At 41.0% G+C, this 22,261-nt stretch overlaps 4 protein-coding genes across 4 annotated transcripts in view; 2 read left to right on the top strand and 2 right to left on the bottom strand.

Annotated features, from left to right (window-relative positions):
- LOC118428243 (uncharacterized protein CXorf38 homolog) overlaps positions 1 to 1,561 on the top strand; it is a 21,098-nt gene extending 19,537 nt beyond the window's left edge. Inside the window, exons 3-4 of the mRNA XM_035838250.1 lie at positions 369 to 485; positions 1,400 to 1,561. Of these exons, the coding sequence (XP_035694143.1) occupies positions 369 to 485; positions 1,400 to 1,558 (276 nt within the window). The 3' untranslated portion in view covers positions 1,559 to 1,561. The remainder of the gene's footprint in view (positions 1 to 368; positions 486 to 1,399) is intronic.
- A 441-nt stretch (positions 1,562 to 2,002) lies between these two features.
- Positions 2,003 to 13,565, top strand: LOC118428164. Its single transcript, XM_035838155.1, has 12 exons — positions 2,003 to 2,147; positions 2,552 to 2,728; positions 3,291 to 3,651; positions 3,978 to 4,226; positions 4,636 to 4,770; positions 5,444 to 5,605; positions 6,182 to 6,631; positions 7,164 to 7,475; positions 7,868 to 8,192; positions 8,673 to 8,806; positions 12,164 to 12,475; positions 12,988 to 13,565. Exons 1-12 carry the CDS (start codon positions 2,016 to 2,018, stop codon positions 13,473 to 13,475), a joined length of 3,237 nt encoding a protein of 1,078 aa, XP_035694048.1. The 5' UTR covers positions 2,003 to 2,015; the 3' UTR covers positions 13,476 to 13,565.
- On the bottom strand, positions 9,759 to 10,405 carry LOC118428165. Its single transcript, XM_035838156.1, has one exon. It carries the CDS (start codon positions 10,351 to 10,353, stop codon positions 9,904 to 9,906), a length of 450 nt encoding a protein of 149 aa, XP_035694049.1. The 5' UTR covers positions 10,354 to 10,405; the 3' UTR covers positions 9,759 to 9,903.
- A 1,967-nt stretch (positions 13,566 to 15,532) lies between the features above and the next one.
- Positions 15,533 to 22,261, bottom strand: part of LOC118428160 (renin receptor-like) — a gene marked incomplete in the record, with an annotated part of 13,793 nt that continues 7,064 nt past the window's right edge. Inside the window, 5 exon segments of the mRNA XM_035838152.1 lie at positions 15,533 to 16,999; positions 18,597 to 18,673; positions 19,245 to 19,426; positions 20,406 to 20,522; positions 21,155 to 21,304. Coding sequence (XP_035694045.1) covers positions 18,616 to 18,673; positions 19,245 to 19,426; positions 20,406 to 20,522; positions 21,155 to 21,304 — 507 coding nt within the window.

Below are 22,261 nucleotides of genomic sequence, written 5' to 3' on the forward strand. Positions count from 1 at the left end.
TGCTTATGACAACATAAGTCGTAATAAACATTACAATTCTGTTATCTGCACTTGCTGTAACATTTTTTAGCATACTTTGAAGTTTTTTGGATTACCTCCTTTTCAGGGTTCCAGCCAATAAAGTCAAATTGATGACGTCATAGTTACGTCATATTATGTCATCGTTGCGTCAATTTTTGTAAAACTGTCAAAATTCATATCTAAGTGGTGGTATATTAATGATAGTAATTTCATACTCGTGACGGGTGCCAGGTAGTTGACGGTTCACACAGCCATGCAGAGATCATGTAATAGTGTAAGTCATTTATATAATTAAAAGATTCTATGGATGTTTCATACTATAGGTCTCCAAACTCTTGTTTTCGTAGGATTGTAAATCCTGGCGACAGGAATTGGCAACGCACTACAAAGGGAATAAGTCTCAGATCTACTGGACTAACTGCACCCCCAACAAGTGGAGCAAGGAACCATGGGAGGTGGCAAAAGTAAGTGACTTTGTGGGGTCATATGCATGTGGCGCAACCGGCAGGGTGTTCGATTCACAATCCAGAGGTTCTGAGTTCGAATCTGTTGATGTGCCACCGATTTTGTGCCCTTGACTTTCTCACTTCACTTAGGTGAAAATGAGTACCTAGCTTCGGTTAGGGCGTCGTTCGGATAGGACGTTAAATGGAGGTCCCCTGTGTTAAAAAAAGCCACACCTCGAGCACGTTAAAGAACCCACCATAGTTATCAAAAAGAGAAGGGGTCCTTCCCGGTGTGAGTGAATCAAATAAATCTGTCCGGATATGCAGCTTGTACTCTTCACTAAGTTCAAACCTGGTGTGTTGACCTTTAAGGCGGTTTACGGTGTATGCGCAAGAAATAAACAAACAAACTTGTATTTTTAGATATTCGTCGTCCTCGCATCTATGTTTGGACAGTTCAACGGTGGGGTTCAAGCGCCGTCAACTGACCAGGCCAACTAGTCCGGACCTTTTGGCTAAGTGGTTGTGGTGTTGGGTTTGAAATTGAATCCCGGGACTGTTTCTACTCGCCTCTCGCGAGTTTTTCAATAGGACTAGAAACAATATCACCTGACTTTATGTTTATTTCAGAAGTACTCTTCGTCTACACACTTCATCATTTTACTTTGTTTTATAGATTTTCAAACAATAACAAAATACTTGACCCTAGCACACAATGAGTGTAGACGTTTTGGTGGCAGTCAATATCGTCTGATTTATTTCTTTATTAATCAATTTATTTGTTAAAATTCACAGAATGAGATTTGGTGTCGTCAACGTGGTATTAAGTATATCCTTTACAAGGCCTACCCCTCCAAGGTACAGTTAAAACAAATCATTGATTGATGATATTTGATCTAATACGACTAAACGTATTCACCCGAATGTTGTAGGTGTTCATGCCCCGAGGACAGAGTATTGGAAACATCGGGCCCGAGACTTCAGATACTTCAGCGTTGTTGAACTTCCTCGTACACTGCAAGTGTTGTAACAAGTATGTCAGCGTCAAGGCCACACAAAAGGTAGGTCATTTCCAGTACTCCATTCCTTAGAGACGAAGTTGTTACCCTAGTTCACATTTACCCGAGGGGTAACTTATATGCGTTGTTTTTTAGAACAGTGTATTTATGGATATCAGGTTGACGGACGGTACAATATTTTGAAAATAACTGAAACTGAAATTATTATCAAAAACTTCATAACATACGACTTTACTGCGAAGGTTTCCATAAACCTCAATGGCATACCATGTCATTATCAGCTAACTGCAACTAAGAAATGAAAAAAGCAGCTTTGAGAAAACTCCATATTACTTATTACTTATTTAGAATAGATGTCATGTCAATTTTCTTCTTGCAATTCTGTATAAAATTCTTACAATTTCAATTATCTTTTTTAACTGTTTTTAATAGCCTTCGGACAGGATCTTCCGATAAAGTTCATTATCATGATCTCAATGTCCGTACTTTCTTTTACATATACAAGGTTACAGAAGTGCGCAATCGTACCATGCACTCTGCGGACCTGACATTCAGCCAGCAGGCCTTCCAGGATCACATGTCTACTCTCCTGAGCCTGATGCGGGATCCCACACTAGGCTCAGATCAGGCTGCACAGAAGGCTGCGGACGAGATTAGTAAGGTAGGCCGATAAAATTACTGCCGAATGTGATTTATCAGGGACCTTAAATTGCTATCGTAGGTTTGTACGTGATATTGTGCATCCAAATGTTCTTTTTGGTTCTTACCTCCCTGCTTCAATAGCTGTCGTTTACTCTCTCTCTCTCTGTGACTCTCTGACTCTTTATCTCTGGCTTTCCCTCCGACTCAGAATCTCTCTGTCACTCTCTCTGACTCTTTTTATCTCTCTCCCACGCTCTCTCCCTGACTCTCTCTCTCTCTCTGACTCTCTCTCTTACTTCCTCTCTCTCTGTGTCTCTTTCCAATTTCATTATTGAACAATGTGCTTACCTTATCAATTCTCATAAATCCATAAATCCGACAGTTTATCTTTCAGACACTCAAAAATGTTGATTTTCGTTGCAGATCCAGACGGAAGACTTTCACATCAGTGCCGACAAAGCTTGCGCCGATGCAGAGGTCCGTGTGCTCACAGAGCTGATGGAAGACTACAGGAAGTCGCTGGAGCTTCACGAGAAGGAGTTAGGGGATCACGCGACCCGCCTGGACGCTCTGGAGCAAGGGATGGTATCAGGGGAAGAGGTATGAAAACATAACCTTCCATACTTACGATATTGTCAAACGATATGTCTCTTTTTCCAGAACTTTGTTGCCGATTGCCGATTTTTGTTGTTGTTGTTTGTTTATGATAAAACGTTAGGTTTACGATCCATATACGATACTACTCATAGTATATTACGACGACTATTGACATGTTTAGAATGCTATGTTTTCGGAAGGGTAACACACACACATCCATGCTGCTTTATGATGTATATATGTATAAAGCATGAAAGTTCATCTGTGATGGTAAACGACACTTTGAAAGACGACTGAACTTACCCAAATTTTCACGGAGTGGACCTGTCTACTGCTACATCCGTGATGTGACACCAGAGGCACGTGATTAAAGCAATGGGTCGTAAGTGATGGACAACTGGTGACGGGGGACGACACAGGTTATCTTGGACTGACCACCCGTTGCTAAAGAATTGGCACTTTAATTTCATTTATGATATGGGAAATTTGGTATCAATAACACTATTTTAGCATGAAAGTGATGGCATTTTTTCATGCTAACAATTTCTATATGTATCGAATGCAGGTTCCATCGAAGGCCATTAACTCCATATTGGACATGGTGAACGGCAATGCCGACCTTCAAAGCGTCCTACAAGGTCAAGCTTCGGAGTTGTCCACCATCTTACAGCAGTACCAGACCAGGTTAGGTAAGGTAGAGGGCGACGTCTCAAACATCAAAGACGAGGTGAATCAACTAGAAAAAGCGATGACCAATCAAAAGGCGCAACTGGACGACGTCACAACACGGGTCGATGACGAATTCAGTGACGTGAGGGCCGCAATAGGTGACGTCAGGACTTCTGTTGATGACGTTAAGGAAGACTTGACGAAAGTCAAACAGAAGCTACTAGAAGCGCCACCTGGCAGCCCCAAGTCAACACCAGGTAAGTCATGTTCTTCAACGTCTGCCATAATTTATTTCAGAGGGCACACAAGGACAAGCGAGTAATTGATGTCAAAGTAGGCCATATTAAAATACTTAGTGCACGAATGATCATATGTAATGGGCAAATTAGCTTTTTTTCCTGTGTTTAAAAAAGGTGTATAGTTTAAAATAGAGTTTTAGCATAGAGTACATACACCTGATTCAGACACCATAGAAAACAGCAACGCTTTGAGAGGAATTGTGGACTTATTCTGGGCGAACCTCCCGAAATAACGATGATGCACAACACCTACACACTACTCACGTTACAACGCTATGCCACAGGTGCCAGTATTAGCTGCAAGAACACCCTGCAAGAGTACCTGGACAAGGAGAAGCTACCAAAACCAAAGTACGTGAGGATCGAAGGTGAAGGAGCGAACGCAGGGCAACCTCCCTTCAGTTACAGGGTGGTATTGCAGTACAAGAACTCCCTCTGTCGGCCGGAGGGTGGATTTGCATCCAAGAAAGTCGCCATCCAAAAGGCGTGTGAGTTAGCCCTGCAGAGGTTGGGACAGTCACACTTAACGAAGGGTATGGACTATATCAGTTTATTCTTGGTAGCCCTGAGCCTTTGTATCTTGCATGTTTATTTTTCATATGACAGCAACTATCTTTGTGAAGGAATTAGCAATCTACCGGTTCTATGACGTCCCTTTATATAGATCACGTGACTTGGTGATCAGTGGACCAAACGTTGCAGGAAGTTTGTTGCGTCCTCCGTCTACACGCAAGACTTGAATTCCTACTGAAAGAGCAGGTTCTTCTGAACCCATGAAATGAATTCTTCGTACTTTGTATAGATCATGTGACTAGGTGAACAGTACTAGTGGACCAAACGTTGCAGGAAGCTTGTGCCGTCCTCCGTCTACATGCATTCAAAATCTAAAACCAATAAGAAAAAAAAATTGTTCTTTAACATTTGCAAAACCTTTTCTTACAGATCCAACACACTTTAGAGCTGAACTTCAGGAGTACCTAAAGAAACAAGGTCAAGATCCCGACATCGAAGTTATTCAGGACGAACAGGGTTTCTCCGCTCAGGTCAGGATGATTGGCAGGGCAGAATTTCCTCAAGGTGAGAAAATGCTTTGGGACCACATCCCTTACACTACAGCGCCACCTAGCAATGCTAGTGAGAATTGCTGTAATGAGAGATACACAGTCATTACTCCCTCGAGGAAGAAAGCAGAAAGAGCTAATATCCAAGCAGATCTAACAGTGGCATGAGTATCAAAAGCTGGCCAAGGAGTAGAGGAACTACTCGGATGCCATTGTAGGATCTGCTTCGAAATTGAAATAAGAGGTACCTAAACTTTAGGAGGTATTTGCCACTGGAAAGACGTAATGAGCCACTTTAATATATCTGATGCACATCTATGCACGTGAAAAGTGCCGGGAAACTCTAGTTTTGATATTGTATTGACCAAGGAGAAGTTAACATGACTGGACTAAATAGAAATAAGAAAAGTTTCCTATTCGTCATGCGTAGCATGGGCATCACTTTATTCGTCTTCCGATAAAGCGATGCGAAAAACGCCATCTAAAGCCTTAAGGCGAAAGAAGAATCAGCGAACTATTCATCTGTCTCATATCCGCGGTACTTATAATACATGTATAAGATATGATGACGCCACTCAAGTCTCTTAACCAATAGCTGTGCACGATAAAAAGAAAATGGCTCCAAAGCGAACCACTAGAATTCCTAATCCATTCCAGTTGGAGTTATTTGTCATTTGTGCCCCATACAGGAGATACCAGCAGCACAAAGAAAGAGGCAGAACAGAGCGCCGCAGAGAAAGCCCTCCTCGCCTTAGGTTTACCGCTGCCAATTTTAGTGCGTCCCAGACAAACAAGTCCCAAACATGGAGCGAACGCATCCAACAAGGTCAAAGACGACACGAAAACGACAAGTAAGAAATAACACATTAATCCAACACCAAGTTTGTCGCCGAACTTTGGCGGCCGTTCCTACCAGCCATCTTCAGTAATTAATTTGACCCAAATTCGTATAGAGGTTGGGACGGGGAGAAAGAAGCTACATTTATAGTGGCCGGGATTTCTTACGATGGCCTCACCTCAAGAAGGTACCGGCCACCACTACCCCCCTGGCCCAACCTCTGCTTGAATACCACTTTCCTGACACGCACTGTTCTTGGGATCATGTGACGTCAGGAAAGGGTCAAAGGGTACCCGTAGGTCTATATCTACCGCCGTCCCGATTCACACCGCAACACAGGAGACCTTCTTTATAAATACGGAGGAGCACCAAGTTTCAAGAAAAGAAACGCAGTTTGTCAGACCTTTATACCTAATTCCTCATGACCTCAATGAAAAGATTAATGCAGCTCGGTTTGAGCTTTTCATGAATAAACAAATGAGACACATTGATGTGTTTGGTCTATGCAAACCAACACTTTGTTGTGCTTTTTGGTGTATGTAAAGGTATATTTTTTTGTCTCAACATCTGATTCTTGCTCATGTTTCAGCTGTTGTAAGTAGGGCAGCAATTTCTGAAGACAACACCGACTACAAGACTGTCCTGAAAGGTCACGTTAAGAAACAGAAGCTTCCTGCTCCATTCTATAAGACCCAACCTGAAGGAGACGTCTTCAAGTCAACTGTCACCTTCCAGACAAGGGGTGCCTATCAAACGACCGAACCGGCCAAAGGCAAGAAAGAATCGGAACAGAATGCTGCAAGAGAGGCGGTTCGCATGTTGGGAATCTCTTTTAGGGATACTAACTACAAAGGTGCTTTGCAGGAAAATGTTGATCCGTCCAACGCGCCGACTTACTACACTTACAAGTGCCAGGAAGGCTTTGTGAGTGTAGTACGCTGTAAAGCCATCATTGAGCTGTGCAGTTTTCAAGTCACCGCACCTGAGGACCCGGATGAGCTCCAAGTAGATGTGACGAGAAAGACACTGCTTCCTTCAGGTCAGAAATGTACATGCATACTGTTGTTGTGTTGTGTTGTTGTTGCCCTTGTATTTCCTAGTGGCACATGCACATGTATTTCCTGGACGCTCATAAGTCAAACATTGGCACGTAAGTCCAATATATTCCCTTGTATTGCGTAGTGTCACATATGTCAAACAGTTTCCTTGCTTTTCATTATCAGCAGGGGACATTTTTACATGGGTCTTCCAGTTACCAACAAGGATCTCAACGGTGAGGCTGCTACCACTTGATCTACAAGGACATCCAAATTTGAAATTTTGCATGCCGTTTGTTTCACTGGCATGACAATTCATTTCATTTGGAAAATCATATGATGAGAATATTACACTGTTCTCCAATTTCAGATATCTTACTCACTGGAACTTTTCCACAGAACCAGAGTGCTGCAGACATGTGATTTTTCCGCACGCGTGACGTCAGCACTTGGTCGTAGGTAGTTGGTATCACCCCCCGTCCAGGTTGTGAGAAGCCTTTGTCGTGAAAGTCAAGATTGTTGTTTATCTTGCAGGAAGCGCAGTCAACCAAGTGACAGCGGCGGAGCAAAGAGTCGCCAAATTTGCCTTAGATATCTTAGGACTAGTGTCTTGTGAAGGGACCAAACAGACGACACCGATGGTCACCAGTGTTCCAGAGACGAAGAATCTGGACATCAGCAATGTAAAGGCCAAAACAACGAAAGAAGATGCAAAGGTAGTGACATCCACTGTTGCCGTGGCTCCGGGAATGAATGGAACCGTCTCAAATCCGGCTCCTGCAAAGTCTGTACCTTACACGGAAGCTAAACACACTGATTTGGATGGGCCCTCCTCACAAGTGGAAGGTGAGTTTTCAACTTGTTTAGCTGTAAGAAACAGGGTTACATGTCTGACAAAGGAGTATGAGGGAGGCGAATCCACATCTGTAGACAACAAAGCACCTTAAAAGGGATGCAGGGGACGTCACTATCTCAAGCCTATTTATAATTCTCTTGTCATGCGATTTTCAATATCACCAGTCACATGACAAAACTTCAAGACGAGATCTACAGGGTTGAAAAACAGACACAAAATCTCTCCAAGTAGCAAACTTTGTTGCGTGGAATCGTTTATATTTCGTCAAGTGTATTCCTGTTAGTGCTTGGCCAAAACGCAAACCTTAGCTGTCACTAAAAAGGCATACTTTGATGCAATTGGTGATGATGACTGTTTTACTTGCGATACCTCTTCTTTCCAGTTGGTAGAGAGGCAACGGCCAGCAAAGATTCTCTACCGTATAAAAACATCCTGCAAAAACACGTGCAAGATCAAAAACTCCCATCACCAAGGTACAAAGATGTGAAAGGAGAAGAAAACACTCTTTCAACTGTCAGCTTCAAGACAAGAGGCGCCTACCAGACAAAAGAGCCTGCCAAGAGCAAGAAAGAAGCAGAACAAAATGCGGCAAAAGCGGTGCTTGAAATGCTGAAAGTTAAAGCAAGAGATGCCAACTACAAAGGTGCTCTACAGGAGTATGCCACTAAAGAAAGTTCTTCTGGCGTACCTACCTACTTCACATACAGGTAGGGGAAGTACTAATATTACTTAATTCTATTTTACAAAAAAAATGAAGTTTTGGGCAACAAAGATATTAATGAAATGTTTAAATTCAGCCCATGTTCAAATGCAAGCCCTACTGTAAATACCCTCTGAAGTTTGTACTATGACAATTCACGAAAGTAACATAAATAGCCATGCTAACAAAATTAATTGCCCAAAATTTGATATTCTTACATCCCTTGGTAAAATCTTTGAGGTCAGGCGGTATCACCATGAATATCCAAACCCCTCAGATATTTTCCATGAAAAGATGGACAATTCTAAAATCACTCCATTGTGAAAACGGACTTTTCCAAACTCACAACATCTCCAAACTTCAGAGTCTCTACAGGGAGGTTAGAGTTCAAAAATTGCCCTGTTTTAAGATTTTTGTGCATAGGCAGACCATGTCCATATTTTGAAATACGTATTCTACAAAGTTGGTCATTCCTCCCTTTTTATAGGAACCAGGACGGCTACATCAGTGTTGTACGCTGTCAGGCCATCTCTGAGCCGTGTAGCTTCAGTCTTGTTACACCCGAAGAGGATACAAAAATACTTCAGGCAGAAGACGCAACAACACCGTCACTTTCACAAGGTTAGTACTAGTCGCATCGAACGAAACAGACTATTTCGAACAGAGAGAAATATCTAAAGAAAGTAATGCAAATTGGTACATAATTTACATAATTAATGAGAAATTGTTACTATAGTGTTAAATGACGAAAATTCCATTCTTGCGACATTTTGTAGCAACATATACGTTAAGTTAAACATGCGGACATAAAAATGCAAATTAAGGTCTCATTTACATAATTTATGAGACAAAGCTACTACTACAATGTATCTTTCTTTGCTAAGCTAAGACTTTCATACTTTGAACACATTGTTATTTAGGTATGATATCTTTTTTGCAAATGTAGACATTTATGATAGGTCGCTCGTCACAAGGGATCACCTTTTTTGTTAACAGCAATGTCCTACAAACATTCATCGCGTAAAACAATATTCATACATACAGCCAAGCGAAAGGGATAGAACAAAAGTACAACACACATACAACAACAATCATTAATACTTATAAACAATAAAACCGTCGCCATGGAATAGTTTTTATGGCCACACTTATTCCTTTTTTTCGCCCTTGCACATTATTTTTGGGTCTCCAGAAGATGACATCCAAGGAACTAAGTCGTATGTCGTAATATTTGTTACAAAATCCTGTTGGCGTATCGCCTTCTCACGCTCTCTGTGAAACGCCGCTCTGCGGAGGTAAAAAAACTGCAGCCGGCTCACACTAGAAGGACAGTTGCGTAATGGGGCGCATTTATACACGAAACAGAAAAGTTTCACAGTCCGAACCATACAGTCTCAGAGTCGACACCTTCCGTGACCACATAGCACAATTTATATCTGTCTACCCCTCAAATAAGGCTTTTTACCTCTCATTCAACAAGTTTATCCGTACTACTTTATGTTCCCGCGTCATCGACCCGGGGGTCGCGCATAAATACTGTGTTCTGCTACCTTCAAGGTCCAGGCAACACTCGTACCGCGACCCGGCCTTGATCTCCACCCTCCCGACCAAGGTGAACCCTGCCCTGGTATATACAGGGATGAGCTCTGCGTAGCACTTGACGATGATTCTCTTCACCTTGGTTTCCTTTGCCTTCACGTGATCGATGAAAGCTTTCATCAACCCGGTTTCCCGATCCCCCTTCTCCTGTCATGTTCCTCCACACACAGCAACTGTAGGACCATAGTTTCACCATCTGGGTCGTGAACATTTCCTGTACCTGTGAAATCTGGAGTGAAGTGGTCGGCCTTCTGGCTCGCCCCGCGAAGAAACCCTCGCAACTTCTCACCATCGAAGTAGCCGAAGCAGAGATGCGGGGCCGCACGGTAGAGCTCCTGGTATCTTTCCAACGATACGAACCGGTCGAAACGAAAGCACTTGTCGCGTAGCGTCCACGCAGCTTTCAGCTCGTCTTCATTGCGAATCACCCGGATGACTTCTTCCGAGCGTGGGTTCTGATTGAAAAGATCGTCAGAAGATGATGAAAGCATATCCTGCATGCTGCCAGCTTCGTGGATTGGGGACGCTGCTTCCGCCGTGTGGACGATTTCAGGGCATCCGCCAGTCATTCAATATACAGCCTCTTAACAATAGTTTCCTATATAAAAATAAAGAGGAGAAAATAACTCAACTTTTTTTGTTTCTGGCACACAAACATACCCTCATATGAAAACCCGTCATCTCAGCTGTCAAAAAAAAAAAAAAAAAACATGTCGCCATGAATCTTACGGCACGGTCTTCCGTGAAACTAAAAAAAATGACCCTTGACCTCAAAACTACACCACAACCCAGTGATGAGGCGTATAAGTAGCTACTCTGGTATCCTCTTTACTAAGTCAGAAATACCACAAGGGCATAAGTGCGGTGGGTTCTTTAACGTGCTCGAGGCATGGCGCTCATTAAACGGGAACTCCATTTAACGTCATATCCGAGGGGCGTCTTTTAAGCTAAGGGCACAACCCGCCGTACGTGCAAATACGTGCTATATCTACGTGTTAAAACACGGGCAATCTTTTTGGATCCGTAAGTGGTAAGTACTGCCTCCGTACGAACTCGTAGGGAATCCGACGGATTTTGGAGCACGCAGACACGCCGTAGAACTTTACGTGCAGGCAGAACTTTGTGTGCCATCAGGCTGCGGATTCGTCCCCCGTACGTGCCAGTACGGGCGACACACCTGCCCTGTACAACCTGAACGTTTTCAGAAATACCTGGCAGACGTGGGCGCCCCCCCCCCAAAAAAAAACCGGACAAATTGCACGAACGGCAGGTTGTGCCCTTAGCTTAACCGATGCTACACATTTTCACCAGAGTGAAGTGAGGAAATTCGTGTAACCGGGGGTAAACACCTTACAACATGGCACAACTTAGGAGCATATCAGGAAATTGAACTCAGGAACTTATAATATTCTGGACCCAACACTCTAACCATCACACCACACGATGCCAATGCTGTGTCTAGAGCAGAATTACTCAATGGTTACGTTGTATCTGGTGCATCATTGGTAGCTTGTAACAGAAAATGTATCTCACCTTTCGCTATTTCCGCACTTTTTCTTTCCTTTTTTGTTGCCCAGAGAACAGGCCACAGAACAGCATACATGGACATAATGGTAGAAGGAAGCTATCAAAAGCCAACGATTTGCAGTGTAGTGCACAGAAACTGACATTGAATGGTAGTCCGACCTCTAAACTGTCCATACATATAGAGCATACCATAATGTCAGCATTCGAACAAATATTTGTTACCTTTGGCCCCCTGCCTGCAAATGACAACAAGCGGCCAAACAGTCTCCGAATATGTTGCTATAAAGCTTTCTGGACACCCATGGCCAAATATGCATAAAAGTCTGTTTTTTTCAACATCATAAAAACCCAAGAAACCTAGCCTGTAATATCCAGCTTCACAATGAAAACATTTCCAAGGAAAAGAGTGAAAACGCCAACGAAAAGTATATTTTCAGGTAGTTTTAAAAAGGATTGACCTTCGTTGGTGTGGACAACTGACCTTTGGCCAAGGCCGGATGAACCGGTTTTTGGTGACGCCTCAGTGGCTAGCCTAATAGTATAGAGGGCGTCCGTTTGACAAGATCTCCCAAAATTCCGCAGGCATGTCAGGAATTTTTCCAAAGGCACGTGTAGTTGCATCATCTCTTTAGAGGGGAATGACTCGGGGATGGGATAACGGATCTTCATGATATTTTGAATGTAGATAGCTTCAGACATGCCTTACATAATTAAATGCCAATCATGAAAATAAGGGAATAATTTGCATAGTCAATGATGGCAGTTTATATTTTTATTGCCACACTTATTACACCTGGGTGGGGTTAGGAAGGTCGTGCAAAGTTATTTTCCTAAGTTCCCTATATTTTTCAGGAGACAACTGTGAAATAGCGAGGCAGAACGTTGCCAAGTTTGCAGTGTCTGTCTTGGGGATCCTCCAACAGTCACCACCAGGCCGATCATCAACAGCTGATACCGCACCAGAACCCAAGGGGGTAAGCAAGGAAGAGAAAGACTTCAACACACGGGCTAAGAAGGAGAATCCCAAAGGCAAGGAGCTCGAGTCAGCCACGACGAAATCACCAGGGACGGACAAAACCGGTACATCAAATAGGAAGGCTCCCATTAGCACTGCGGCTGAACCGATTGTCGTACACGTGGCCGGTTCCCGACTACAGGACGATGGTAAGAGTGAGTTGTTTCATCGGGTTTGTAAGAAATTAAATAATGAAGACTCTCTTTACACAGCCGTTGTCTTATGTACACTGGCGTTTCGGTTACCGCCAAAACTTCCACCTTGTTTAGTTAAATACTGACGGATTCACGTTGTAATACAGTGTAGGTGTCGCTGCTAACAGTTGCAGTCCCAAACGTAATGATAAGAGCTCTATCAAACTCAACAAGATCACCAACAGCTGCAGATGTTATTCATTTATTGGGTGGACCGACTTCTCTCCGATCGCAGCGAGGAGGTCAAAATAGGCGGGGCCCAATCGCAAGGGTCTTTGGCGGTTGCCATGCATTATGCACTAATTCAGGTGACCTCGAGCTCACTACGGCAGTATATTATACAACAACGTCCCCATCTTGGAGCTAATTATGTATACTCTTCAAGCAGAGGCTAGACCACTGCCTTGTCCCTTATGTTTCAACCATGTCTCGAGCAATTTGTGATAAATCTTTCGTTCATTTTGTAGATAAACCTGCCCAAGCGGATGACAGTATACGAAACTACAAAGCCATCCTACAACAACACGTGCAGAAACAGCGCTTACAGTTGCCTCCACCAAAATACCACGACTCCAACACCGAGGAGAAGACTTTTCTGTCAACGGTGAGGTTCGAGACATCAGGCGCATTTCAGACAACCGAAGCTGCCCCCAGTAAGAAAGATTCGGAACAAAATGCTGCAAAATCAGTCATTGATCTATTAGAACATCCATCAGGTAATGGTAGCAACTACAAAGGCATTCTTCAGCAATATGCAACGAAGTTAGATAGCAATGACATACCCAAGTATCAGACATATAGCTGTGAGGGAGGGTTTAAAACTGTTGTAATCTGCCGTGCTATTACTAAAACGGCTAGTCTTGAAGTTACTTCGGAAGCATGTAATAGCAAGAAGGAAGCGCAACAAAGAGCAGCGTACAGAGCAGTAGAGTTGCTCGACATACCATTGCAATGAACACTTGCAATGGCAAATGAACTGTTCCCTTACTCAAAGAATCGAATTACCGGCATTTGGGACCCAATCGCTCGGTATTTTTAGCTATCTGACCCAAAATATGACCCAAATGCTGTGGGTACGTTCTTTTTATTACAACAGTTTACAAAAACACAACTATTTTGAGAGAAGATTAAAGAATGCCATCTACATCAAGGTGCACCAAATTTCCCTCAACCAGGAAGGGGTGAGGTCTGTACCGATGTCCGATAACCTTTGATCCATTGCTGACGTTACACGTGCATAAAACACGTGTAAAACACGTGTCCAAGGGGTCAGATATGTTTTAAAAGACCAAGCGGTTCGGTTGAAAAATCTGAGAAGGCATTTCATTGTTTTGCGCAATTTTTTTTTTTAAATTATGTAATTAACCAACTCAGATTAACTTTAATGCAATGAACACCTTTGCAGGGTCAGAAAAAGTATTGGTGCCTTGCGTACCTTTTAAGTACCTTTTAATCAATTTTTGAGCCCGTTTAGAGTGATTTTCAAACCACGAAGCTGCTGTCACAATATATTAAAATGTAGTAGTAAGATTAATTACAAATATTTGAAAATGTTTTACCCAAGAAATATCTTAGTCAAAACACGTTCTCCATAATAAATAGGTATAAATTTGCACATTTTAGAAATACTATAGCCTATTTTGGGCCTGAACTGTCATTTTAGATGAATCTTTGATGTTGAGTATTTTACTTGAGAAGACAATACTGTCAACTAGCAATGTATCAATTAGCCACAAAGTGCAATGTATGTTGTAATCTTGCTTTTCCATTGCGTGCTGGGAGACGTGGGGGTTATGGGTAGCTCGTCATTACCATGGCAACGTGTATGGGTCCAGTCCGGTTTATGTTTTCTTGACAATGAGGGTGTTGCGTATTAGTTTCCCATAATGCCCCACATCTTCCGGCATGCAACGGGCTCGGTGTAAAGGTATATGTTGTTACTGTACTTCACCGGTTCATAATTAAATCGGACAAATGAAAATAAGACGCCTATCATGTTTTATATCGATAACATTAGTTATCTCCGGATCTAGATTATCATATTTAGTATAGTCTTTTATATCAGATGGGGCCGCGTAGCACAGTGGTAGTGTATTCGGCCCGCGACCGAGAGGTCGCCTATTCGAATCCGCCTGCCGTGTTGCCGGTCTTGTGCCCTTGGGAAAGGCACTTTACACGACTTTCCTCACTTTACTCAAGTGTAAAATGAGTCGTCCCTCGGATAGGACGTTAAATGGAGGTCCCGTGTATGGGGAGAGCCATACTCCATGCACGTTAAAGAACCCCCACATGTGCGATGGTGCGGTGTGCGTTGGTGCAAATCTTTCTGTTGGGAGTTGGTGATTCACTTCAAATCACCCGGATGGAGGCCTGGCGAACCTCTGTCTCGTATCAGCCACATAGTGATCTACATCATTCACCCGGACGGGTGTGTCACCCCGTAAGGGGCGGTATAACCCGTCGTGTGGTGCGAACATGTCCTGGATGGTTTGCCCCAACACAAATTAGGGGCTGAACAAGAACAAGAAGATATCTCCTAAAACGCGCGTTCTTCTCGGCGATTTCCGACGCGCAGATTTGGTCGTCCTGAAAATTCTTTCTGGTATTAGTGCGCAATATAGGTAAAGTGGTCTCATCGCCTTAAACCCCACATCGGCCGTTCCATGTGCGCATTGCAATTAGTGCCATCGGAGATTGTGGGAAACGTATCAAGATTTTTGTCATTTTTCTTTATTACAGTCTGACAAAATGATGACTTTTATCTTACGTTTCGGAATGAAACATTGCTTCTATTGATGCTTCCTTCGAATGTAACGTTTCATAAAATTTCAACTGCGTTTGCCCTCAGTGGCTAGGCAGCCCTTTCTACAAAAAACATTAACTTCTCCGGAGGCGTTCTCCTGGGAATGAATCAGATTAGCCCCAATCGTACAAACGGTCGCACGCTATATTAGGCGAAGCCCCTGAGGCGTCGCCAAAAAAACACACACTGCAAACCGAGACCAGAGTCAGACCTTTCTTTCAATCATACCATTTATTGCACAGATACTTCCTACACACCACTGTTCTAAACATGTTACATGTACGTTAATTGTCCAATCACAAACATCTAGAGCAGCACAAGGCTCAGATTCAGATCTAGAAACTTCTGAACACCAATTGTTAACCCCTTTCTTATAATCTTGAAAATCACTTTTTTTTTCAATAACTCTACTTGGATATCTTTATTATTTATGATGTGTACATCTTAAATAGTCATGGACACTAGTAGGTACCAACTCCAAAATGAATCACCAAAGGAACACAAATGTAATCAGCAACATACACACGGTACTATAGTTGACACATTCTACTGTCTATAGTTGGGCTAGTAAGATTAATCACCATTCCAAGTGCGCATGCACAGAGACAGGTGCGTAATGTGTCAACTAGGAAGGCGCCTGACTTGTTAACAGTTTTTGTCTAGACCACAGTCTTGATTTACATAACAACGCCCATAGGTGTTTGTTTGTCAATGTGCAAACGAACTTGGAATAGTGAACGACCTTATACTTGTTTACACAGCATTATTTTAGTAAAATGTTTTACACTTTATTTCCGCACACATGGTAAAGCACTCACAAAAAGCTTCGATCATTTAACTCATCCTACTTTTAAACTGAAATGACCTAAAGCCCATGACACATAACCTGAACGGTAGGGTGATGTCATTAATGTGTCAAATGTGCCTGGTAGCCTGTAACTGCCCCCGTCTCTGAGAGGGTTCAGAGGACTGACTGAATGGTAGTTTGTTAGTACTTTACAATTGTATATGAAAATAATGTGTACTTCACTAAGTCGATTTCTTTCACAACTGAACTAATATGTTTTTAAGATGGTACCTCGATGAACCTTTAAATACTATATTCAATGATCTCAAGGAGATTGTCTTTTCCTTCTTTCATAATGAATAATTCTAGGGTCTACTTAATCTAGTAGGTGTAATAAGACATTTAAACCACATTTAACGGACCACAAAATGCATGCAAATACGGCTTACACCAAAGCCCCTATTTTGACAGTTTGTACTTTGTTTTCTTAATATCGAGTGTTCCCTTATTAAACATTACAGAATAGATAGTTGCATATTGATAGTTTCGTTTTCTTCTGTCTTTTACGTTCATTTTCTTCTGTCTTTACCAATCATAGTCATTCTTACATTGGTTAGCTTTTTTTAACATTACTTTAACTGTTTTATTCTTGTATCTTAAACCCTAGTCAAGAATAACAATTGTTACAATATTCTTCTATTTACAACATAGATTTTCAGAAGGAAATGTCTACATCCATTACCAATGACACAGTGGTTTTCAATACATATTTTTCACAAAGCAGGGCTCAAAATACTTTGTACCTTTTCTGCATATCTGTTTTCAGATGCAGATAACATCAAAATACCTGTACAGCAATGTTACTGATATAATGGTGATATTTTGAGCCCTGCAAAGGAAAATCAAAATTGATTACATCAACTATTTTCAATATTTCTATGACTTTCACTTCAACCAAAAGTGACATTCTAAACTTTTTTATGTTAATTTTGACAGCCATCCATTTTTTAAGTATTCTAAGACGTATACAGAACAAATTTTAAGTCATAAGCAAGAGTGGAATGACCTAGAAGCATAGTAGAGTAGAAGCAAGAAGATTGTAGGTTAGGAATTCAAGACAATTACATTACATGTGTAGATGATTCACATAACACTGGTACTTAAGGGGGAAATATAGCACTCATTAAAGGTCCATTTTGTAACATTTTGGCCCTAAATAGAAAATGTTCTCAATAATAAAGCTATCATGTGGAAGACATGTACCATCTATCTCAGCATATTTCCATTGTTTATGTGTATTTCTGGTGTTTATAAACTGTACAAAACAAGGTTCCCAACCATTTCAAATTAGAAAAAAAAAAAAAACAAAACATGGTACATTTGTTTGAAACATCAGTTTGGATGGTATTTTGTAACACCTAATTCAATATCCATATGCAATACTACTATAATGTTGATCGACCATATTGTCCTAATGTTACATAATGGACCTTCAAGGGGACTAATAACATAAAAAGTAGTCAGTTATGTCTAAGCCAACGACTTGTACTCATCTGACCACCTTCAAGAAGATGTCGGAGGGCAGAACTGTTACAGTAATGTTTTCTGCGTAGTCTGTGTTTCTGGGAATGAAAGCTCTAAACAGCCTGTAAGAATTATGTCTTTGTTTCAAGTTCTCTGTTCTGGAAAAAGTTGTGGTTTAGTACCTTTGCTTACACATATATGAGATTTTAAGAAAGAAAACAGAAGTAAAAGTTATAATTTAAGGATAGGAAAAGAGGAGTGGAAAACAGAAAAACTTGACTCAAAGTTTGTTCTCAATTGTCAACAGAAATATTTACAAAAACAATTTAAACCAATAAACATAATATACATCTAACCATGATGTTTACAACTATAAGCCATTCCACAGTTCCATCACTGCAAAGCATTGTAGGTAAGGTCATAGGTTACACCTCAAACTTTGACCTTAGCCCACAATGCATCACAACTGCACATGCTCACTAAGAACTGTGATATGCCTTATTACTACTGCTAATAATCAATTTATAGGTTAACAAAGATCAAAGGTATGTAGCAGGGTTGTAGCCAGCCTGAAATCATTTTCTGTCTCCTCGATTTTGAATGGGAATACTATGGAGCACAGAAAGTGTGAGACATCGCAAGAAGTTCCAAGGGGGTCTGGGGTCCCAGAAAATTTTGAAATCTGGACCCTCTGGAAGCTACTTCCTGCATTTTGAGGTGTAGATTTTGCTGATAACTATGCTGTTCAACGGCATCTGTTTGGGTGAAAAATTACACAAGGCTTTCAGGTTTTTTTATATCTTTACATATTGATTTTTGTCCGTCATAGAGGACGGAATGGGCAAACTATTTTTCCGTCCCCAGCTACAAAATTTGATCAAAGGACGGAAGGACGGGCACTGGCTACAACCCTGGTATGTAGTAAGTAAAAAAAACAACAGAAAGGGCTGGTGAATACAAACGGAAATGCTTGAAGAACGATCAGTCCCATTTCTGTACAGGCCTGTGTGCCCCCTGCCCAAACCGAGTGTAGTCATCCCTGTCAAAACAAAGCATCAAGCTTAACATAAGCAGAAATGAGTTAGCAATTAGTAGTAGTAAGCATCCTTTCAAGGAAGGAAAAAAATAACAGAATGCAAGAATCTATTCTCAGCTTTCTATTAAAAAACTGTAGCTACTGTATCAGAAAAAAGTATTAGGATTAAAAGCAGAAAATCAACAGTTAACAGAAAAAAGTAGAAAAGAAGTTAAAAATAAACAAAAACATATTAGCACAAATTTGTGCAACAAAGTTGTCTTTTGACAGCCTCTGTTAGTAGTGTAAAATAGCTTATAGCTTAAAAAACGTATAAGTTAAACCTTGCCTTTTCCACCCTTTTGAACAGAGATTTTGTAACAGTATTTTCTCAGTTTTTCAAAGTCACATTTAAGATTTAAATGTAAAAGTGAGAGAAATCCCAATCAACATCTGGAAAGGTTTTATCCGTCCATTTAAACACATAGGGTAAAAATTCTCCAAACATGCAAAGAGACTTTAACACCAGCTTCCTATATTAACCACCATGATTCCTGCGTAGTGTAGTAAGGAGATTTGAGAGTTTGGTCATTACTCGGTTTTCATGCGTCCGGACGTCATGCGGTAGATGATGGAGTCGCGCCCGGGTTCCATGTACAGGAGGTTGTACGCTACGGAGTAGACCGCGAGAAGTAGCAGGACCCCCAGCCACAGGGACATGTTGAAGATGACCGGGTAGTCAGGGTTGATTTTGGGCGCAAGGTTACCAGGCTTGTCCTAAGGAGGGAAATAAGTGGTAAAAAAAATCACTAACGTTGGGTACTGTGTAAGCAAAAAGTTTGAACAAAGTGTATACAATATTCACATTCATGTACTTCATACACATACACAATATATTAATATACACTTTATGCAACATGCAAAATTTACATCACATTGTGTACGTCAGGGTCGCACAACTCCACTAGTACAGTTGTGCAGGGCAAGTTAAACTTAAAGTGTCAATCGGACAAGTGCATGTTTACTTTAAGCCCACTTTCCTGATTGGGCAAGTACAACCCCCTCCCCGAAACAGTATTAGCCCGTTGCATGTGGTTTGTTAAGTTCTCCCCCCCCCCGGTTCACCACCAGTTATTGCCACCAAAGAGGAAACAAACTATGACATGCCTCTAAAATACTATTAATAGTTATCTGGCCTTCTGAAATCATGTTTGTAAACAACCTATATCCCAACAAAAAACGTCAGATATCCCCTAAAAGTTTATTGTTTGAAGTAAAAATACTTAGAAATGCAGAGAGGAAGGGGTCATTTAAATTTTGGGCAAGTGAAAAGTTGGTTCGGGCAAGTAAATTCTTGAGTGAAGTTTTGAAAACTTCTCCAACCCTGCCCTAAATGAACTACCTAAATTCAAAAAAAGCAATTCACAATTTATTTACCTTTTCTGGTGTCATCCTTTTTAAACATTTTAGACAAAATTGCCCCTGCAATAGCTTCATAAATGCATGGGGAGCCAAGCCAATATGTATTGAGAATTATGTCCCCTAACTTTGGTAAAAGAGCCTATATCAGTCGTGAACAGTAACAGTTGTAACAGTAATTTAACAATCTTTCTCAGTCACTAGTTAAATTTTTAATAAAAGTATATTGTGTAATAAAAGGAAAGAGAGAGAGAAAGAGAGAGAGAGAGAGAGAGAGAGAGAGAGAGAGAGAGAGAGAGAGAGAGAGAGAGAGAGTATCTGTCTATCATACTGTTACCTGTGCCTGTTGAAGCAGTGAGCGTCGGGACCGCTGCATACCACCCGTGGGGGTAGACAGAGTCATGGCTTCCACTACAACATTGCCTGAGTACAGCTCAGCAACTGTCTTGGAAAACTATGAGAGAAATGTGGGCATTTTTAGCAAAACCTTAGGGGTAGATTTTAAAATGCTCGTTTTCCAAACATCAGACACATCAGAATATATAGGATGAAAAAAGATACATCATTAATAATACCTGACAGTGTGTTCTGCTTTCGAAACATACTACAATGCTTAAAGCGTCTATCCTTAACGTTAGTGAAATATATTGATTATATTCTCCTTCCATCCCCTCACAAAAGTTTTCCACCATACTGTAAATCGTACAAAGCACATTCAAAATGAGTGAATATATGCTGGAAATTGAAATAAAAAAATATCAGAAAAAGATACTTATGTCAAAGATTAGAATGCCAAATTCAATTTTCAAATGTCAAAGAAGAGAACAAAAATAAAGAATCTGCTGTACAGTTTACCATACCCCTTCATTTGTTCAACCTTCCTGACCATTTATATTTCAGATAATACTATTCATATTGAATTCGAAGGCAATTTTTTTGTCAACCTTTTTTTTATTTGCATCAGTTTTGGGGTTGCCAGAGGGTGTCATTAATACATGTATTATTAAAGCCACACATTAATGGACTTACACCAAGAGACAACAACACCAAACTTCCTCATTAAGAAAAATCTATAAAACCCAGCACCTTGGGTAGGAAGCTGTTGAGGACAGTGATGGCATCCTGGACCTGCTGACTTGTCGGGCCGTACTCTTGAGCCAGCCGCCCTACACCGGTCAGACTCACACTGACCAGGTCTGGCACACCGTCGGACACCAACGCCTGCTGACCACTCAACTGTAAATTAAAGGTATGAAGGGTGATCAGTTAGGCCTAGGGAAAAAAGTTGTACTTTCTGTTTTCCGAGCTACACTAGAAAAATGTGCTGACCTGAGCCTTATTTTAGGTGGGCAGTGGAGTCACATAGTTTCAAGTCCAAATTCTCATTCACTCACTCACTCACACTCACTATTGAATTCAGACTGCTTCTTAGGCCTAGGAAAAAAAATGTTGTGTTTCCTGTTTCAGTCCTGAAAAAATTAGGGTCGGTAGGTAGGGATTATCTTCTTTTTTTCTTGTAATTTTTATTAGGCTGGCCAAAACTCTAGTAATACATATTACAATACAGTCGAACAAAGTAACCTGAAGTGCATGAGGACACTTCAAACTTTAATCTTGTGCACAATAGATACATTTATCCTTCATTAGATAGGACAAGCAGTGTTTTTGCTTCAATGGGAAGCAGGCTGAATAAAAATTCTAACTGGAAACTGTGACTCCTCTGCCCATCCCAAAAAAAAGTCTAGGGTCGGCAGGTTTTTCTAGGGTAGGTAGGGAAACAGGAAACACAACATTTTTTTTCCTAGGCCTTATTCAAGTAAACAAAAATGATTGTACTATCTAATGAAGGACAAATGTATCCAAAGAGGCTAATATATAATATAACCTCTTTGTAACCAAATAAGCACAAAATTGAAGTTCGACATTGAAAACGAAAGTGTCCTCATGCATTTCATTTTTACGTTGTTGAACTGAATTGTAATTTGGCAGAAGTGATGAAGAAATTAGAAAAAAAAAGAAAATCCCTACCTAACTACCCAACAAGTTGCATCAACAAGTCAAATTTCAAGACATTATCATATAGTATGAAGTCTTTTATCAACATCTATCAGATTTTTAAATCATTGTGGTCATTACATATGGCAGGTTTACTAAAAAAAAATTAAATGAATTTATCCATTCTCCATCCCTTCT

The sequence above is a fragment of the Branchiostoma floridae genome, chromosome 12, assembly GCF_000003815.2.
Source record: "Branchiostoma floridae strain S238N-H82 chromosome 12, Bfl_VNyyK, whole genome shotgun sequence".
Classification (NCBI taxonomy): Eukaryota; Metazoa; Chordata; class Leptocardii; order Amphioxiformes; family Branchiostomatidae; genus Branchiostoma; species Branchiostoma floridae.

Excerpts from the sequence above, each read along its gene's own strand:
- LOC118428164 (XM_035838155.1), top strand. The coding sequence starts at position 2,016 with ATGCACTCTGCGGACCTGACATTCAGCCAGCAGGCCTTCCAGGATCAC. Across the intron at positions 7,476-7,867 it reads GCCCTCCTCACAAGTGGAAG|TTGGTAGAGAGGCAACGGCC; the intron begins GTGAGTTTTCAA and ends TCTTCTTTCCAG. Across the intron at positions 8,807-12,163 it reads AACACCGTCACTTTCACAAG|GAGACAACTGTGAAATAGCG; the intron begins GTTAGTACTAGT and ends TATATTTTTCAG.
- LOC118428165 (XM_035838156.1), bottom strand. The coding sequence starts at position 10,353 with ATGACTGGCGGATGCCCTGAAATCGTCCACACGGCGGAAGCAGCGTCC.